This window comes from Metopolophium dirhodum, chromosome 1 (genome assembly GCF_019925205.1).
Source record: "Metopolophium dirhodum isolate CAU chromosome 1, ASM1992520v1, whole genome shotgun sequence".
Classification (NCBI taxonomy): domain Eukaryota; kingdom Metazoa; phylum Arthropoda; class Insecta; order Hemiptera; family Aphididae; genus Metopolophium; species Metopolophium dirhodum.
Window position 1 is genome coordinate 102,276,007 of NC_083560.1, and position 23,072 is coordinate 102,299,078.

General features: G+C 28.0%; 1 protein-coding gene across 2 annotated transcripts; it reads right to left on the bottom strand.

The window, feature by feature from the left end:
* Positions 1-4,072: 4,072 nt before the first annotated feature.
* Positions 4,073-22,854, bottom strand: LOC132935596 (peroxidase-like). 2 transcript variants are annotated; one of them, XM_061002193.1, is made up of 11 exons: positions 21,616-22,854; positions 20,295-20,402; positions 19,956-20,217; positions 19,650-19,876; positions 19,414-19,578; positions 19,142-19,338; positions 18,303-18,865; positions 5,511-5,664; positions 5,213-5,389; positions 4,949-5,138; positions 4,073-4,882 (listed from the first exon to the last, which is right to left on the bottom strand). In XM_061002193.1, exons 2-11 carry the CDS (start codon positions 20,383-20,385, stop codon positions 4,692-4,694), a joined length of 2,217 nt encoding a protein of 738 aa, XP_060858176.1. In that variant the 5' UTR covers positions 20,386-20,402; positions 21,616-22,854; the 3' UTR covers positions 4,073-4,691. The 2 variants fall into 2 exon arrangements, with proteins under 2 accessions (XP_060858176.1, XP_060858175.1); XM_061002192.1 differs by having other exon boundaries at positions 20,295-22,854.
* Positions 22,855-23,072: the final 218 nt, after the last annotated feature.

Here is a 23,072-nt window from a genome sequence, read left to right on the forward strand (position 1 = left end):
CAGTCATAGATTGTTAATTACAATTTAATATTTTGTTATAAATATTTTTTGATTCAGACAATTAATTTGCTCTACATTTCCAAATTAGGAAGTTAAAATCGGAGCTAAAAAATAAATGATAACACATTAACAATAGCAATTTACATACAGTGAGTTTCAAATTTTATGTGAGAATATTTACCATGAAATATTAAAATTAGGAAAAAATTATCGACCTATGTAAAAATGGTTTTGAATCATATTATTATCTAGACAAATTACCTAGAAATTAAATATATTTTATTAATTAGAAAGCGAATGTATGAAGGTTAACATTTAAAATTAAAATGGAAATTATTTTCGAAATAACATTAACATTCATGTACAGTTTAATTTTGAATGCACCACCTACAGTGTACAATATAGTAAATTAAATAATTAAAATAAAAACATTATAATATTTAGATGCTTATGTCTTATTTTTATTTTTAGTGCCTCGTATTATATGACATTGTTACGTGCGTTGCCCGTGAATCCACGCGAAATTGATTCCGCGATTATAGGTACCTACATCGAATAATAAAATTATGAAAACAAAATAATATCGTTAAACGGTGTTATATGTAAATTTCTTACATTCTACATTTTAGATTCTGAGTGAAACGATGAATGTATTGATTTTACAATGATGTGTGTTTTTTTTTTTATTTTTTTTTTTTTTTATTTTTTTTTTTATTTTTTTATTTTTGTGTCTGTGTACACGATAAGTAGTCGAAATAATGCTTCGATTTTCGACTTCAGTATCTTGTTCGATGGGAAAGTGAATATCGTTGGTGCATTGGGGAGGTCAAAATTTTAATTTCCCAGTAGTTTTCAAAAGCGATGTGAAAAACAAAAGAAAAATTAAGGAAAAACGGGAATTTTTACGCAAAATCGATTTTTAACAAAATCGATTTTGGTTATTGGTGTAACTCTAAAACAAATGACCGTAGATGCATGAAATTTTCACTGGTTGTTTATATTTGCATTTTCTATACACATTACAATTTTGAAAATAATTTGACTTTTTTTGAACTGTTTACCGACATTGTCAGTTTTCAGTTTTTTTAAATTTTTTTTCTATAAATATCAATAAAATTTTATTTGTAGGGTAAAAAAGCTTGAAAATTTAATAGAAGGCTCCTAGGTTATTGTTTCAAAGGCAGATGAAAAAAATTAAAAATCCTTAGTCACAGTTTTTTTTTATACACGTTTAAAGTTCAAATCTTGAAAAAATACGGAAAAATCACGAAAATTTGCAAATTATTTTGAGTTAGAAATTCATAAAAAATTTTCTTTTTAAATCTAAGATTTTAAAATCTAATACAAGATTCCTCATAAGTTTGTCTAACTTTATCAAAAAAAAAAATGTCTACAAGAAAGTCAAATTAAATTTTTATGAGCGTTTTAAATTCATATTTTTACAACATTAGATATTCACTCGATTTCTCATGTACCGATTTCCTTATTTTCTTGTAATTCAAAAACGAATAACTGTAGATACATGAAAATTTCACTGAATGTTTATATTAGCATTTCCTATACACCATACAATTTTGAAAATATTTTGACACTTTTTGAGCTGTTTACGGGCATTTTCAGTTTTCAATTTTTTTAGTTTTTTTTTCTATAAATATCAATAAAGTTTTATCTGTTGGGCCAAAAAGTGTAAAAATTTAATACAAGACTCCTGATATATTTTTACAATAGCAGTTGAAAAATATTGAAAATACATAGGCACAGTTTTTTTTTATAAGCATTTAAAGATCAAATTTGGACAGAATTTATCAAATTTATAATTTAATAATTATTTTGTAGTTAAAAATTTATAAAATGTTCAACTTTTATAGCTAAGGATTGAAAATTGAAAACAAGGCTCCACGTAAATAGGTTATTTATAAATTACTTTATTCACAATAATATCATCAAATATACTTGGTAATATCATAGGCTCACTGACTGTTTTCGCTCAGAATCGTTTTTCTTATACAATGATATTATATCATTGAATTCAAATTTAACACCATCCATTACAGTGACCCACTTGTAACCTACTGTACAGCAGAGCGACATCCACTTATCCACCTTTTTATCATTGTCATACAAATAATCTACTATTTCCAGATCCTCCAAAAATCGCCTACGTTTAGTAGACCTACTAATATTTTTATTGTTTGACATATTTGAATTACTGAAAGTATAGTGATTAAGACAATAAGTTAATAATACGTACAGTAAACAGTCGTCAGTATCAGCAGCAAAATTGGCAATAACACGTCAAGCTTAATTAAAAAAAAACAGAAGATTCATAAAATTGTTTAGTGTTAGTGCCTATTGGTACCGCTATATGCCTATATTCATATATAATATTATGTATAACTAATTTACATTGTTTCACTTACCAAAATATTTGAAGATTAATAGAATGTCGTATTAGGTGTAAACTCTGGTTGAATTATCTGACTTTTTTTACAGGAAAACTTAAAAGCATGCCACACACATGGTCTTCGTGAACTCAATTGATAAAAAAAATTGGTTTTACACACAGATAACGGTCATAAAAATATTAATTTTATCGGCGATTTTACTCGGTAACAATAATAATATAATAAGCACTGGGTATGTAGCTATTATTATATATTTATATTAATAGCTGGTACGAAATGATGACAGTTTTTCAATCCTTTTAGGCCGTAGCAATTTTGTAAATTATTGTAGGTACTATTGTAGTGACAGACAACAGACCATGTTCTTGAGCCATATTAAGGATATTTTTCGAAATAATAGTTATTAGTACTATTGAGTCGTATCAGCAGATTATACAATGTATACTGTCAGTGCATCATAGACCTGTAAACTAACACCCTGCCATGGTTAATACAGACAACATAACATATGAGCATGGAACTTATAAGAGATAAAAAGCATGTTTTGGGTTATATAAATTATGTTTCGGCCCACAGTAACGGGCAAAACCTCTATGCGATGTCCATTAGTTTATTATAGGTCTATCGTCTATGCAGTGCATTATGACATATTGAATAAGTTAATTAAAATAACTTATTAGGCACTATTAGTTTTAAGTGCATTATATTAATAATGAATAGTGATAGATGAATAATTCTATATTCACTATACATAATTGCTACGTCTGCACATTCTATGAGGCGGACATACCTATATTTGTTAATATATAATATACATATATTGACAGACGACAGTGGGCGTGTATGATAATTAAGTCGATTAATAAGTACCTTTCAATTATAACATGACAACGTGTATATAAATTTAAGTTCAAAATATATATCCACCAACTATTTCAGCAACTATAATATATGCTTTTTAATTGCAATTAGTACCTAATATTTTATTATACCATATAATATTATATGGCATATGCCATATTGAGCATTCACATACATATCAATATTAAAAAATATACACAAAATTACAAATATCATAAAATATCATGTTCGCTCGGTTCTATATGTATAGTTTGAAGTTTGTAATTTAATTTTAATTTTTCGTATCACTAATATATAATATATACTTATAACTATAGCCTATAACATATATATTATGTTGTAAACTGTGATTGCACGCGTTTATTGGTTTTACTATAATATGAATATATATATTATTTTATTGTCGACTATAGCTGCTAAGCATATTATTAATATCTTATATTGTAATCGATATTATATTATTTTTTATTATTATGATAATGAAGATTAAAATAAAATTATAATATATATTTTATTCAATGAATAAAAAATAAAAATAGAATAATAATTATAAATATTTAATAAATTATGAGTACCTATTAACAAAAAATAAATATTAATATAGTTAAATTATTTAATGTTACATTATAAGATATATTTAATTTCCAATTACTATTGGAAATAATATATATTTTATTCAATGAATAGAAAATAAAGGTAGAATATTAATAATAAAGATTGAATAATAAATTATGAGTTTTAAGATTTATTCAATTTTTAATCATCTTTAAAAATTAAATATTGTTGAGCCAATATTTATTCATAACTATTCAATGTTTTGGTTACAGCGTAAAAATTAAAATATTTTATCAATAATTCATTAACTTTTAAATTTAAATATCTGAATCCATATCAAATTCAATAATTATACAATTTTTTGATTGACAAATGCTGTGTGGGTAGTTCATATTGTCATATTAATACGGTGTAGTTTATGTAAATCATAAAAATCGGTATTTGGGCAAAAGCAGAGCCGTCATTTGAGGTGTTGCAGAGTATACATACCTAAAATTTATCTTGATTGTATTTTGGCCTGACTATAATTTTTCTGCGACAGACAAAAATATTTTTATAGCCGTTACAGTGAAATTTGTTGTCTCCGTCTTACAAGTGTGTAACATAGCAAATTTTAGACTCATAATTAATTTAAGAATATTTATTATAAACAAGATATATAGGTAAAATGAAAATAAGGTTAGATTAAAGGCTGATTATTGATTATTTTTTTTAATCTATAACTTACACAATCTATACTAAAAAAAAGTACCTACAATAAGCCTAATGTAGGTTTTTTAAATAAAATTAAACGCAATGGCTTGAGTTACTTGAGGGAACAAACCATCCAGTGAAGGTACTTCCACTGATTATTGATTATTAAATTTAAAGTTATTTTTGAAATGTATCGACCATCTCTGACCAGTGATTGATGTTGATTTTTGGAATTAATTGGGAATTACAGAGTTGCAAATCAGCCATTGCAGGTATCAAAAATACTTTTTTCTGCATCATTCTGACATTATTGCTGTTGTCACAAAAGATTCTGGCAAGCGTCACTTTTCTGATTTCTGTCAGTTGATCTTAAATATTATAAAAAAATAGTTAAAATCAGGATCATTCATTAAAAATATTTCAGATATACTAACATTCATTGAATATATTTGGTAAATCGTAAAAATATCTATCTGCCATTCTAGTTCTTATAAACTGTTCTCTAATGATACATCTCATCGTTGGGCCAACCATTGAGTCTTCTTCGTGTTTCTCAAACAATGCACCTACCAAAAGCTCTATATCTCTCCAATGTTTGTATTGCTTCAATAGTCTATCAGTTGACTAAATATTATAATATACAGGAATAAATTGAGTACTATATCATTATTTAATATTTAATATATTTTTAAACTTACGCCTTCAACCATGATCTTGGATAAATCTTGTACACTTCTGATAGCTTTTAGTCGACAATATTTTCTAAATTCTGTGTAGCTTGGTATACCATGATCGCGGGTTCGTTGTATATCCAAGCTGACGATGTCCATTCCAAACGCGTGGTTTGGATAAACACTGTATAAGTAATTTGTAAGCTGAAAAAAAATTCAAATCACTAATGTTAAATTATAAAAGTTAAACGTATAATATAGTCTGTTAAAAGGATTATCTAATGTAATGCCATAGCGTTATATTGATTGTATTTCAAAAACCTACCGTTTTAGTAAATAGCATATCAATTTTTTGTGTATTCTGTGTAGATAGCCCTCTGACAAGCTGGTCCATGTAATTTAATAGTAAACCAGTTGGTCGGTTGTAATGTTCCTTTAGTGAAAGACTTGCGTTGATCATTCGGCCTTCCGTATATAAACTAAACAAAAACGTAGGATCATATATTGTCATATATTGTTGAGTCTACAATGTAGACTGTCGTCAATATAATTTTATTTAATATAATATAGGTAGCATAGGTGCAAATATATTTTAGCAACTTTAAAATGTAGATAGGTCAGACAACGAAGCAATCTGTGCTGAATTGACAGTTGATTTTTTCTAAATTATAACACCGCCAATCGCGCTTACCAATAAACTTGTTTTTGATCTAAAACTGTGATTGAGTTTTATTTCACCAATTTTACCTTCTTACATTAAAAAAAAAAAAACAGTGGCCCATACGATTATTTAAACCAAATAGTACATGTTATATAGAATCTTGAGTAATTCTAATTTAGAAGGAACCGACAAGCACATACTATCGTACTTCAACAACGCTAATTTAATTTGTTTTAGATAGAGTCAGTCTAAGTACCTTCCATATATAAACTAAACAAAAACATAGGTTCATACAAATTAATAATTATAAGTAGGCTATATGTGAAGATTCTATTTAGAAACATTAATCAACAGAACATTGAACATATTCTTATATATAATTATTTGTCATTGATATAAAAATGTAATATAATATTAATTCAAATTTATGTTAAGACATTTTAAAATGTATAGTCATATTATAATACAATTTCCGATTTAGTATATTATAATAAAGATCTTGTTGCCATTAGACAATTACTTGGAATGTTTAAACTTAAAATTTACTCGTCGGAAAAAAATATTTAAAAAAATATAGATATTTAAATCAGGTATCCAAAATGGAAAATTATAATAGTACTATAACTTGTAGGTATCAATATAATTAAAATGGAAATTATTTTTGGAATAACATTAACATTCATATACATTTTAACAACACCACCTACAGTAGTCTACACATATAGTAAATTAAATAATTAAAATAAAAACATTATAATATTTAGATGCTTATGTCTTATTTTATTGTTTAGTGCCTCGTACCTATTATGTGACATTGTTACGTGCGTTGCCCGTGAATCCCCGCGAAATCGATTCCGCGATTATATACGATTATATACGATTATGTACGTCGAATAATAAAATTATACCTAATATGTAAAAAATGAATAAAGCATTCATAATTAATAAATTAATTGATAAGAATGGTATTCCGATTACAAATAGAAAAAATATTTGTGATGGTTGGTAAAAAAAATAAAAAATAATATCAAACAAAAACGTTATGAAGAAAAATCATAGAAGGATAATAAAATTTAAATGTAATCACTACATTAAAACATTAACAATCACAATCCAAAGATTGTTTACATCTTTAACGAAGTTAGACACGTATATAATTTTAAAATAAAACGTTTAGTATAATATATTATATATCAATCACTTGCACAATCAATCCTAAATATTATGGAATAATTACATGGGGCCAATCATAATATTATAACAGTTATTTATTTATTTACATCAATCAATTAAAAATAACCGTAAATAGCTTAGTTAAATATTTGTTGAACAAATCAAAATATACTAGTTGATAGCGATTATGTACTTAGTGAATTCACTATAAAACGATATTAAATATTTTTACTGGATCATATTATAAATGTAGCCTTGTGTTGCGAAAATTATGTGACCCCTCCCCAACTCTCATTAACAATTTATAATTATACCACTGACCTATACCACCTGATATTATAAGATACTCAAATAGTCAAAAACATGAAGTATCTTATTTTTTAAATATTAATTGTCATGATAACGAGTGTATGACCTATATTATAATAATATGAAACCAACCATTAACGAATCATTAAATATACTGTATGATAACAATAGTATACAACACGATAGTAACGTTTCAGTGTAAATAATTGGTCCAAATGTCCAATAACAACGATGCAATTATTATGGATACTATATAGTATATACTATACTTATTATGTACCTATAAGTAAGTACTAAAATACGTATTTTCAATACTTTCAAAAAAAGAACTTGGATCAATTATTTTAAATACTTTCTTAAAGTATCTGTATTTAAATTAAAATAGGATTATCAAATACTTATTCTTTTTAGTTTATATACTTTCTATTTTGATTTTAACCGTGTAAAATAAAATAAAATATATTGAAAATTTATATAATAGGTAGAAGGTAGGTATATTTGTTATTGTAAACTATAATTATTAACCTCGAAATCTAAAATCCAACAAAAAAAATAGATGAGTGTTTTATAGTTACATATTGATACGGTGTACCTAGTTTATGTAAAACATAAAAATCGGTATTAGGGCCATGGCAGATGCGTCATTTGAGGTGTAGCAGAGTATGCATACCTAAAATGTATCTAGATTGTATTTTGGCCTGAATAATTTTTCAGCGCCAGAAAAAAAATTTTTTTTTTATTAAATTGGTCTTAAAGGGCCGTTACAGTGACATTTGTTGTTTCCGTCTTACAAGTGCGTAACATACCAAATTTTACGCTCAGACGCTCAGTGGAACACGTTTATCTCCGTTAGTTTAGAAATAAGATCTTATGAAATTTAAAGTTAAGATCTAGATAATGATATAGGTTTTTCATTATATTTTAATTTTAAAGCGAGTTATGAATATTTTAAGATGTTCAAACAGTTTACAATTTTAAAATACAAATAACTGTCGCGTAACATAAGTTGTTATAAGACAGAGACAACAAATGTCGCTGTAAAGACCCCTTAAGTATCGTCAAATATGGCTATGCGATATTATAATTAATGTATTATTAAACTATTGTTATAAACTAGCAATTGGGATAGCTGCTTAGTTTATAATTTGCAGGTAGCAAGACTGTTGGTAGAGGATTTCTTAGGTAGAGTTGACGAAATAATTATACTGGTTGAAAGTTTAAGTTGTTTATTGAATTCTTCTGCATAAAATATTCTAAGTCTAATTCGACAAAGTTGTTAAGTTGTCTTTCGTGAAGGTGCTCGTCTGTACTGTGGTGTTTCACTTCTAATCTACAGGCCGTTTCGGGTCTGGTTTTATAGGGCCTCCTGCTCTCCCACTTCCCCCTAGTCCATCGACATATCTGTGGATTTCACAGGACGTCGTTTAATTAATTATCAATTCATTCCCACGCCTGGTCATTCCAAGGATCGTGTCCTGTTATCGTGCTTGCAATATATGTTATACGCCATCCGTCACTAATCAGATACTATGCATTATATATATATACATATGTCATATACAATATCTAAATATTATATTCATACATTTATGATTTAATTAAAGTTGTAGGATATATTGAAATGCGGTTTCAATATCGCATTGCCCTCTCATTATATTCCCATAGGTTTTCTAAAGGATATACGACTTTGATTTATTTGGCCGACTTTCTATGTGTTATTGTTTATCTAGTTTTTATATTGTCAAATGTAGCCGAAGGCGAAACGATCACAATAATATATCATGTGTATTATTGGGATCGTTACACGATTTAAATGAAGTATAAAAATGTTTGGCTTATAAAAAATATTTTATGTGAGATTAAAGATTTCAAAGTTTTGTTTTATAAATTTATATAAGTACACAACTTCTCTCAGTGAGGACCGTTATTTTGAAAAAAAAATTTCAATGTTTATAGGCACAAATTAGTAATATTACTGTCTATTATTTATATTTAAGTTTAAATGAATGAATACTACCTAAGTAGTTAGAATTATTAGATAATATACAATATTCATAATATACTAGATTATTACATGGAAAGTTTAAAGGATCTAATAACATTTGTTCTTGTAATTTTACTACAGTAAAATATATATTGGCCAGAAGACATTTTTTTTATCCTTCCTATAGTTTTTAGCATATAACTTTAAAAAAATTGAAATTACACCCCTTGGGCAAAGGGTAAACGAAAAATTGGTACAGTCTATCGTGTTTCGCAGTGGCTGCTCGTGGTTTGGACGACAGGACGATCGCACCCCCTACTAAAATTAATTAAATGAAGAAAATTAATTGTATAATATTCTTAATTTTACATTTTTAAAAAATATTGCAATTTTTTAAATAGTAAAATAGTTATAAACTACCTACTTTACATTTGTCTATTACAATAATGGTCGTGTGCGAACTGGGTTTTTACTCTCAGATACCAGGAGCATAAACATGTACGCATGTACACACGAGCAGTGTTTGGCCGACCGGAAGCGTCGTCCGAACAATATTCGTATTACGCATGTTTAAGCGACGCACTGCAATCGTGTGCGTGCTACCCGTTTATTTTATTACGTTTATTATTGGTGCGATGTTATATATGGGTTTGGACGACCGGCAGCGTTTCATAATTTAAACAATTAATAAAGATGTAGGATTAGTATAATATAATATTATTGAAAACCATTAACCCGTTAAGTAATATTAATCGATTTATCCTTTATTACTCTTTTTTTCTCTTATATTATTACGTCGTTTTAATATCTAATTATTATGTATTATCCGATATGTCAAAACTAATATTCTGGAGTCCACCACAGTGGCGGATCCAGGGTTTAATTATGGGTGGAGGTGGGTATGGGGGAAAAAAGTTCAAAAAGTACAAAATTGGCTAAACACAGTGTAAGACATAGGGGAACTATGACGATTGGTGGGAGGGGGCAAATGCCCCCTTCCCCCTAGATCCACCACTGGTCCACTAGGTCAATACTTCTTAAACCATAAATATTGTCAAAGTATTGTAATTGTTTTAAAGTTTTTTTGCGAGTTATTAATTTTTTTTAACGTTTAGTTTGAGATTTATTTTATTTGGTCGCGTTGGGTAGGCGATTTCCCTTAGTTTTAGTCCCTGTGAATGCATTTGAATAATATATATAAGGTATAATGACAACGGCGTATTCAAAACATAACTTTCTGCAGGGACGGGGGATTTAAAATATTATTGAAAAAAATAACTGATGTTAAATTTCTAATTGTACGTAATCTGAGCAAAATATTGAGAGGGGGGTCATCGATCCCAACCTCACAAAAGTACTGCCTTTGGTAGTCAGTTGACTATACTTGTACTAAACTGTATGGTTGGCAATTATTTTTACATTAATTATAGTAACTATTCAATATTTGTACATCAACCATCTTATATGGTTAAATTTGAGTTACTATTTTATATAGTTGAAATAACTATAAAATATGTTGGTGCAACTATAACTTTTTAACTAATACATTTAAGTACTCTCAACTAAACACATTGTTTGATACAATTAAATTAAATGTTACGCCAGCTTAAAATTATCCAACTATTTTAGTATAACCAAATTTTTTTTTTCCGTGTAATATCATAGGCTAACTGACCGTCTTCGATTTTTAAGCAGTTGGGAAGTTGGGCCTATAAGCCCGGATTAAGGATCAATTGGGCCCCGGGACACCATTCACTTAGTGGGCCCCCTTTCAACTTTAGCTTCAAAATAAATGTATCATTACATATTAACGACTTTATAATATTATTGTATAATGTTTTACTACACAAAAAATGTACAGGATGTATCTTATGTCATTGAACGCGGTTTTTTTTTAACAATTTACTATGGATTGATGATATGAATTTTGTTAAAACAAAAAAGACGACATATTTTTCACATTGTGTTTAACTATTTTAACAGGCAATTTTTTTATAACATTTTCAAAATTTTTAAACACGCAGTTGTACCAATAATAAAAATCGACTTTATTTTTCAAATGGTAACCACCATGTTTTTGATGGTTTCTGATAAAGCTTTTTTCTGAACATTTTGACAGTAAAATGATCAATTTCGGTTCATTGAGTTTTTAACTACTATGGTCCTCTAAATTTTAGTATAATATGCATTTATACTTTTAACTGAAATACTTAATTTACAAGGGCTAAATATTTATTTCTTATAATCTCTAATCGGTAATCTAAAATGCTCAAAAAAAAAAAAAACAAACAAAATTGTTGGCAAACATAGTTCATTATATATAGTATTTTTTCGTGATATAAAATTGAGAACATATTGTTTTATAATTATTAATAATAATTTATCTACCTACTGTATTGGACGCGTTAAAAGAATATATTTTGAGGATAAATATGGGCCCCGGGACCATAATCTGGGTCTGCTGGGGCCCAACAACATTACGTGTGTATTTAGAATTGTGGGTGTCTAATTTATTTACTGCCGTGCGACCTTAATCATCTAGCTGGGGCAGATCCACTTATGGGTGTATTTCATTTGAATATGTAAAGCATCTCCGAGTCAAAAAATCATTGACATTTTACCTAGTAAAATAATTAAATTAATTTCTGATTTTATTAACAACTGTATTATACAAATGTGTTATTAAAGTAGGAACGAGAGTTTATATGTGTGTCTTGGGTGAAGTAACCCGGAGAACAATTTTGATACGTAACTACCAGTGTTGGGAATAGATTACTAAAAAATTATCTAGATAAGATAAGATAATTTTAACAAAATATTATCTTGATAAAAATAAAGATAACAAAAATGTAATTTATCTAGATAAAGATAAATATAATATTTTTATGTTTATTTTTATTGTTTTAGATTCTGAGCGAAGCGATGAATGTATTGATTTTACAATGATGGGTTTTTTTTTTTAATTTTTAATTTGTAATTTTTTTTTTTTTTTTTATTTTTATTTTTGTGCCTGTCATCACCTTTTAGGACAGTAAAAGTGCTTGGATATTCTTCAATAGTAACTTTTCTGATAGGAAAGTGAATCTAGTTGGTACTTTGGGGGGTCAAAAATAAAAATTTCCCAGTAGTTTTCATAAGCGACGTGAAAAACAAAAGAAAAATTAAGGAAAAACGGGAATTTTTACGCAAAATCTGTTTTCGAGAAAATCGATTTTGGTTTTTGGTGTAACTCTAAAACAAATGACCGTAGGGACATGAAATTTTGACTGAATGTTTATATTAGCATTTTCTATACACCATAAAATTAATAAAATATTTTGACTCTTTTTGAGCTGTTTACGGCCATTGTCAGTTTTAAATTTTTTTAGTTTTTTTTTTCTATAAATATCAATAAAATTTTATCTGTTGATTAAAAAAGCTTGAAAATTTAATAGAAGGCTCCTAGGTTATTGTTTCAAATGCAGATGAAAAAAATTAAGGCTCCACGTAAATAGGTTATATATAAATTACTTTATTCACAATAATATCATCAAATATACTTGGTAATATCATAGGTTGGCTGACCGTTTTCGCTCAGAATCGTTTTTCTTATACAATGATATTATAATATCATTTAACACCATCCATTACAGTGACCCACTTGTAACCTACTGTACAGCAGAGTGACATCCACTTATCCACCTTTTTTACATTTATCTTTATCTTTAATTTACATTCAAAGGTTTTCAACAAACGACTTAATTATTTTGTGCTTATATTAAGACGCGTTTGTTTATAATGCAATTACTTAGTTACCATTATTTTTCGTTTATGATCTATTAGAATTGTTTGACTTCGCCAGAGTTTTAAGCCAGTACTTTTGGTATTAGTGTTTCCTTTAATAATACAATCATATAGCATGTATATTATGAATTGTATACTTTATACTCTATACCACGGGTCTCAAAACTAAGGCCTGCGGGCTGAATACGACGCAGGACGCATAAGTAAATATAGATAAAAAAATTATTTCAAAGATGTATTCATATTATATTATGTTTATATTTATTTTTATTTGAATATATTGTACAGTAAGCATTATTCTATAAAAAAATGTAAAGTAAACATATTTATTTACCTATATTTTCATAAAATTAAAAAACGGGAATTTTTACGCAAAATCTGTTTTCGAGAAAATCGATTTTGGTTTTTGGTGTAACTCTAAAACAAATGACCGTAGGGACATGAAATTTTGACTGAATGTTTATATTAGCATTTTCTATACACCATAAAATTTACAAAATATTTTGACTCTTTTTGAGCTGTTTACGGCCATTGTCAGTTTTCAATTTTTTTAGTTTTTTTTTCTATAAATATCAATAAATTTTTATCTGTTGAGTAAAAAAGCTTGAAAATTGAATAGAAGGTTCTCAGGTTATTGTTTCAAAGGCAGATGAAAAAAATTAAAAATCCTTTGTCACAGTTTTTATTTATAAGCATTTAAAGTTCAAATTTTGACAAAATACGGAAAAATCACGAAAAATAGCAAATTATTTTGAGTTGAGAATTCATAAAAATTTTTCTTTTTAAATCTATGATTTGAAAATGTAATATAAGATTATCCATAAGTTTGTCTATCTTTATCAAAACAAAAAAGGTCTAGAAGAAACTTAAATTAAATTTTTATGAGCGTCTGAAATATATATTTTTACAACATTTGATATTCACTCGATTTCTCATGTAACAATTTTCTTATTTTATTGTAATTAAAAAACGAATGACTGTAGATACTTGAAAATTTCACTGAATGTTTATATTAGCATTTTCTATACACCATAAAATGTTGAAAATATTTTGACTCTTTTTGAGCTGTTTACGGACATTGTCAGTTTTCAATTTTTTTAGTTTTTTTTTCTATAAATATCAATAAATTTTTATTTGTTGGGTAAAAAAGCGTGAAAATTTAATATAAGGCTACTGATATATCGTTCTAATAGCAGTTGAAAAATATTAAAAATACATAGGCACAAATTTTTTTTACAAGCATTTAAAGTTCAAATGTTGACAAAATTTATCAAATTTATAATTTATTAATTATTTTGTGGTGGTTAAAAATGTATAAAATGTTTAACTTTTATGGCTAAAGATTGAAAATTTAAAACAAGGCTCCACGTAAATAGGTTATATATTAATTACTTTATTCACAATAATATCATCAAATATACTTGGTAAAATCATAGGCTGCCTGACCGTTTTCGCTCAGAATCGTTTTTCTTATACAATGATATTATATCATTGAATTCAAATTTAACACCATCCATTACAGTGACCCACTTGTAACCTACTGTACAGCAGAGCGACATCCACTTATCCACCTTTTTTTTTATTTATTTTTAAAATGGATGGGGAAATAAACCTATACCTAATTAATTTTAATATGCTCATTATGGCTAGTAGAGACTAGACTCAAGTCACTAAGCTTACGCTTACACAAAAAACAAATACAGAAATAGACTTGATGCAGCTCCAGATCTTCGCATTCAATTATCAGATATAAAGCCTAATTTTAGTGATATTTTAAGAAAATATGTGAAAAAATTTCATTCTTCTCATTAAAATATTAAATTGATAAAAACAGGCACTTAGTTACATTGTATTTCTTTGTAGGTACAGTAAATGTTTTTTAATACATTAAATAATTGTTTTTCATTTATATTTGTTCTTTCTTTTCATATAAAACATAAAAATATAAAACTAATAGGTGATAATTTTATGTTATCAAACTAGGGTTCCGCAAAAAAATGTATAAGGGTTCGGTGGCAAAAAAAAATTGGGAACCGCTGGACTACAGAACGATGGATAGTGCATGATGCCCACACACAGGTTCTCGTATTATCGTAATCAAGGCTGGGCAAGTTAATGAATTTTTTTTTAACTCAGTTAAGTGAAGTTAATATGCATCAATAACAAAACGTTAAAAATTAAAAATTAATTTGACTATAGGTTAATTCAGTTAAGTTAAAAGTTAATACACACTTTTTGTTAACTTTTTATTAAGTTAAAAAAAAGTTTATTTGTTTATACAACGCTTGCGTACTTAATTTTTTTCCAACCCAAAACTAAATTATAGGATATAGTGTTTATACTTCATACAGTATGTCTATATAAGTTAGATTCGAATGATATATATATTTTTAACTATAAACCATTTACGATACATATTTTTTGAAATGAAAACGAAATAGACTGAAATAGTGAAATATTATAAAATTAAAAACAAAATAATTAACTTAACTTACTCCTTAAAATGAAAAATTAACTCGTTAATTTCACGTTAATTAAGACAGTTAATTAACTTTTTAACTTAACTTTAACTTTTTAAATCGTAAATGACCAGCCTTGATCGTAATACCGTCGTCGGCAATAATAACAAGAAATATATTCTTCTAATTTTATAAATAATTTATATTATATTAGAATTTTAATAACATTGGTTTTATATTTTTGTAGGGGCACTATAATATTTATCTAGATAAGCCCATTTTTTATCTAAGCTAAACATTAGATAAATCGTAATATAATTACCTAGATACTTTAAAAGATAATTTATATCAAATAATATGATCTAGATAATTCCCAACACCTACTAAATTCCCTTTCACATCAAACAAGAAACTGAAGTCGAAAATCAAACCATATTTACTTCCCCAAAAGCGATGACAGACACACAGAAAAAAAAATAAAAAACATAATTACTATATAGAATACTATTGCCATTAATAATGATTATAAATTTAATAATATAACTGACAACAGCAACAATAACTGATATTTTTTTTTCTATGAATGTCAATAAAATTTTATCTGTAGGGTCAAAAAGCTTGAAAATTTATAACAAGGTTCTTAAAATATATATGACAGTTGAAAAGTACTAAAAAAATTGTCAAGATTTATTTTGATAATTATTTAAAGTTCAAATTTTAACAAAATACGTAAAAATCTACAAAATGTGCAATTTATTTTGAATAAGAAATACATAAACATTTTTCTCTTTAAATTTAATATTTGTAAATTTTATTCAAGATTCCTCATAAGTTTTTCTACCTTTATCGAAAAGAATGTCTACTAGAGAACCAAACTTGATGATTTGACCGTCAACATTTTCAGAAAAAAAAAGCTTTACCATAATCCATTAAAAAATATAGTAGTTGTCATTTGAAAAAAATTAATTGATTTTGCTATTGGTATACCTGCGTGTTTAACAATTTTGAAATTATTATAAAAAAATTGCCTGTTAAAAATAAATAAACACGTTTTTTTTCGTTTTAACGAAACCCTATGTCATCGATCCATAATCGTTAAAAAAACCTAGGGTACAATGACATAAGACGCACCCTGTATAAATATTTTGACACACTGAGCTTTTTACATATTGAAAGAGATATTTCAAATGTTATCGAGTTAGAAAACATTTTAAATACCTTTGCTTTGAAGAATAGGCGTATAGATTTGTAATCTTCATAACTATTTTATTATATTTCATATTACATAATATAGACTAATGTGTTTATTTTATTTACTGTTATTAATTATTATATAAAAATAAAGTAACAATTCAAAATTAAAAAGCAGGTAAGTGGATGTCGCTCTGCTGTACAGTAGATTGCAAGTGTGTCAATGTATAATAAAGTTAAATTTGTGTGGGGGCGATTATGCTTTCATAGGTACCTCATATTTCTATTAAATTTTTTTAGGACTCCAGCCCCCCCTAAAGTAAAGGGTTAGTTACGCCTATGGTCACTACACCTACCCAGTCCTTATAATCAATTTTTCAATACAATCATACAAGTCAAATGATTAAAATTAATGTTGAGTGTTGAGATTCACAATCACAAGGAAAAACTATTAATAAATAAAAATTATTATTTATAAAAAAAGAAAAGTTATTACATATTATTATTAAATGTACAATATATTTTAGATTCTGAAAGGAATGTAATGACTTTACAATGATGTTTTTTTTTTTAATATTAATTTATTTTTGTGTCTGTCATCACCGCCTGGGGCAGTACCACTGCTTTGATTTTCTTAAACATCTCAGTATATTGTTAAGTATAACATAAAGTATATTGTTCGAAGGAAAAGTAAATCTAGTTGGTGCATTCCTGAGGTCAAAATTGTAAATTCTCTATAGTTTTCAAAATCGCAGGGAAATTTAAAACAAAAATGGTAGCATTTTCTAGAAACTATAACATTTTCAAAATATATTGATGTGTTTTGAACTGTATACATTCACAGTTTCCAATTTCATCAGTCTTTTTTTCTAGGAATGTCAATAGAATTTTATCCGTTGGGTCAAACATTTTGAAAATTTAATACATAGGTAGCTCTTAATATATACATAACAGTTGAAAAGTATTTAAAAAACTGTCCCAATTTTTTTTATTATTATTTAAAGTTTGAATTTTACAAAATACATAAGAAACTACGAAATGTGCAATTTATTTTGAATAAGAAACATAAACATTTTTCCCCATAAATTTAAGATTTGTAAATTTTAACTAAAATTCCTAATACATTTTTCTACCTTTATCAAAAAAATGTCTACCTGAAAATTAAATTAAATTTTTATGAACGTTTGAAGTTCAAATTTTTAAAAGATTGGATATTTACTTGAGTTCTAAGATAGCGATTTTCTTATTTCGCTGTAATTAAAAAACTCTAGATAATTGAAATGTTCACTATATAATGTTTATTTTATAAAGATTTTGACATATTTTGATCTTTTTACGGACAGTTTCAATTATAAGTTTTTTTATCTGTTGTATTTAATCTATGGTTTCAGGTAATTTTCAGTGACCCCCTCCCTGTTCTTGCATTTGCACACTGATTTTAAATGTTTTTAAATTACTAGAATTGTTCATAGTTTATGTATATCAAATCCTCAACCCGAAAAAACCTACATATACACGATAATAATAATAATATATTTATACCAGGTTTGCACGAACCTGATGGTGTCGCTTAACATGGAATTGGCGAATGGTAATATTGCGGTCGCAAAGCTGTTGCTGACGCTCGGGTCAGTGGTCTCGTTGTACGCGTTACTGTAGCCTTTTGTCGGCAGCTCAAGCCCGTTCCGCCTGGTGTAGTTTTCCCCGAGCAGCGCTGGCAGCCACTCAGCGTAAGTTATGTGCTGAATGGATGCCGTAACGATTTTCCTGGCCTCCTGAAAAATACGTTCGTCGTCCCAGTGCGGGTTGACGTGGGACAGTAGTTTGGCCAACCGGTTGTGTTCCCTCATCCACAATGTGTGCATGACCGTCAATTGGGGAAGCGCATTTGCCCGGATGTCACCAGCTCTATAACACGTGCCGCTGCCATACTGACAGGCGTTTGATTCGGTGTCTTCCAGCGGCATATACTGCGGCTGTAGCTGGTCGCCATGGTTCTTGTTATCGCAGCCTATGCTTGTCAATAGTTGGCCGTCCAAGTTGGTCCTCAACGACCACGTCCGTTTCGCCGACGAACCGTATATCATCGACCCATCTAAATAATGAGTAGCTTGGTTCATCTGCGAAAAATAACCATGTTACGTTCAATTTGAAATTATCTATGATTATAGAGGAATTTGAAAAGTTAGTTCTCAACACTAATTTTTGATAGGGGTATCAAAAATGTGCACCACTGCAAACAGACACCGTTTCTTATTTTGTAGATAGATTCCCTTTTAAAATTTTAATTATAATTATAATGACAGTATATAAATTTACCTAGTTGGTAAGTATTTACGTAATTTTGAGTATTATAACCAACATAAATATACGTTTATATCTTATATGGCTCTTACTTGTTCCTTGACTCCAAAAGTACAATCGGAACGCACAGCTGGCACCGAACGCGCGTAGTGCATACAACGATGAGGGACACGGAAAAATGGATCTCCATCCGGTATCACAACTTGCAAGCACAACTCGTCGTATATGCTTCCAGGTATGAGCTGGAACCGTCTTTCTCCACAACAGCTCACGGATTTATTACTAGTCACTAAGGATTTAACATTAATTTGCATGCATTAATTACGATCAATCAATATAATATATGGTTATGTGTGAATCCTACGCATTCTAGACATTGCCGTGTGAGATAGATCATGGCCTACAAAAATCGTCCAGTACGCCATTGCCATCGTTTTGAAGTCATCTGGTGAGTGCTCGTCTTTGACAAATTCAACGCTCAGCGTTCTAGGACTGGGTCTGTAAGACGAAAAAGAATCTTCCCTAACTCCTGTATGGACAGTAAATGAAAACACATCGTTAGATACGCACAAAGGTAAATTATAATGTTATAATTATTACTATCGAAACTGTTAATATAGTTATTAAACAGCAAACGTTTATAAGCCGTGGTTGCTTTTCCCGAGTAGTAACGTTTCAAGTTGTTACAAGAACCGTCAGGACTACGATACTTCAAGTTCATCCCGATGCATGCTGTTTTGTTGTAAAACATGGACAAACAAATATTACCCAAAGATGTCTTGTCTAGTTTCACTTTCGATAAGTCTATGGCACATTGTCCTCCACCACTATCAAGTTAATTTAAATGGTCGTTAAATTTATGCATATTAATAATATATTTTTTAATGAGATTTATATTGTATATACTCTTGACATTCTCTATGGCGTATAAAGGAGGAAGCTTCAGAAACAATTTCAGCATGCCTATATAATGAATACAGTTCTTCGGAAAGCTGAGAATCGATCAAAAGTCCATGCTCCGGGCTTCCAATATCCATATTTAACCCAAACCATAATTTATCCTCCTCACGTCTCTCAATATCGCTGACAAATGTTTTAATATGATCATCTAATTCTTTGGTTTTGAGATGTTTGTACCAGTCAGTTCTTTTTATCATCAAACCATCATCTATACAGAACATTTAATCATTTATATCCTTTCGTATGAAAAATAATCAAAACTGAAGGTAAAGTTATGGTTTATACCTTTAAAGTAGAACTCAGCTCGACCTCTGTAACATGATGGTAAGAATACCAAAATACAAATCCACAGATGTATAAATATCGAGGAGCTCATTCTGCTAATTATATGAACTGTAATAATTTAAAAAAAAAATATTTTACTATCAATTATAACTTTCACTTTATATATTTTAACTATTTAAAGAGCTGTTATATAGAATTCACTCAAAAATATTTTTTTCTGGAAAAGTATATATAATTTTAATTTTTACGCAGCTTATCGCTTAAATGTTATGTGTCGTGTATTGATCAGCTTATACTAAGTCAATTCGTATATCCTAGGATATACACAACGTGTTTAGTAAAAGCCCGAATAAAATTAAGAACTTCAGCATTTACTGAGCACAAAAAGGTTTATCCAGTGATCGGGCATTTACGGTAATATATATATATTTATATATAAATTAATGTTTGTGTGCAAATTAGACCTCTGGGAAGGATATAGACTAGTTTAAAAAGGGTTAAATTTGGTTTTTTTTATTCATCGGATTTTAGTAGGTACGGTCAGGTTAGATTAGGGTTATGTAATAATTGATTATATTAATCCACCGTATTATATAAAATTTAGTATTATTTGATACTTTTGAGTTAAATGAGCACGGGGTCTACCACAGGAAGATTGCCTACCTGATAATATACTGCTTCGAAACACAATTTTTATTCCGGGCAAAAGAAAAGTCAAGATAAATTTTGAACACCATACCTACACTGAATATTATATAACGAATTGAACAAAGTAATATAAATTAACGACTACCGGCTACACTATACATTACATATATTGTATGTTATTATAAAACGTATACTCTGTAATAATATAGTACCTATAATATAGTACCTACTATTATTATGATTAAATTATCAAAAACTACACATTACATTATTGATAACGCAGCCACACACGATACTCACAAATTTATATGATCCTTATCTATAGATCCTTCACACCATAAGCAATTAAGCTAGACTTACAATAATTATGATAAATCGAATTTAGGATTTGAAAAAAATTGTATAGGTGATCGTATATTTTCTGGACACTTAATTATTCAATCGATTTAAATTTTAACACTTGATCAACGAGTTGAACATTTAAAAAAAATATATTTGAAAATAAACAATTTTATTAAGCAAGGAACGCTATAGTATCAAAAAAAATTAAATATGGATGGTAATATAATATCAATGCAGTTATTATTTTTAAATTTTAACGATGAATGTTGTTATAATTTATAAGGGAGAACCTTCTTATTTACCATTAAATAAATGTTTGGTAGGTACTCACCATAACTTGAATTATATTGTTTAATGTACAGATTCTTATCTTTTGACTGTTATCGTGTCATTTACTTTGTTTTAATTGTGTCGTTAAACACTGAAAATACTCATCCGAATATTACAATTATTTAACCAATTACGTTTAACGATGAGTTTATTCTTTTAATAACTGGAAGTCTGCCTGTTGTCTTGGCGAGTGGAGTCGGTGTCACGTGAAATCGTCGTCGATGCACCGATGTTTGTGGTTAGTTTCAACTGTCGGCCATTGAGATATCGGGCGAACGACGATCGTATTGGGTCCACCCCCACCCCTCCCAACCATGGAGTCATGAGTAGCGGTGACCAGTTTTTTCTCTATAATTTTAGTCGAGGGGAATGCGACACTGAGACGCCGAGTTTTGTATTATTATCGGAAATCAGGAATTCACAAACCGGTTTAACGGTAGTGCTGTGTGTGTATTATATAATTTATGGTGTTCGAGCAGGAGCATTTAATTATTATAAACCGAATAATAAAAACGTTAGCCTATCAATTATTTGGAGCTGATTTCCACGTTCAAATTGATGAGACTTAATATTAAATCTTATAAGAAACGGAAATATAACCCAATTATAATATATTATTTATAATAAAATATTAAAAAATTTTAAAATTTTGTAGGTTTAAATTAAGAGTTTAATGAAACATATTTTAAGCTCACTCAGCAATAAATATAACCATTTAAAAAAAACATGCAAATGCAACGACTTCACTGCCCTAGTCATTAGAGAATACGAGGGTAAGGCGTATAGTTGGTTTACCGCGTATTGTCTAATACGGGTGATACCACATTGTCATAATTATAAACATAGGTCTAACACAGATTATTCAACAGAACATTGGACATATTCTTATATATAATTATTTGTCATTGATATAAAAATGTAATATAATATTAATTCAAATTTATGTTAAGACATTTTAAAATGTATAGTCATATTATAATACAATTTCCGATTTAGTACATTATAATAAGGATCTAATATGTACTACGTATTTGTGTCGTGTGTAATTTATTAAATATTAAATATAGACTCATAATTAAGTCGATTATAAGTACCTTTTAATTATAACGTGTATATATATTTACGTTCAAAATATATATCCACCAACTATTACAGCAACTATATAGGTATGCTTTTTAATTGCAATTATAGTACCTAATATAATATTATACCCTATAATATTATATTCCTTATTAAGCATTCACATACCTGTCAATTTAAAAAAATATACACAAAATTATAAATGTCATAAAATATCATGTTCGCTTGGTTCTATATGACGTTTAGTTTCAAGTTTGTAATTTAATTTAAATTTTTCGTATCACATGATATATAATATATACTTATAACTATAGTCTATAGCATATATATTATGTTGTAAAATGTGATTGCAAGCGTTCATTTGTTTTACTATAATAT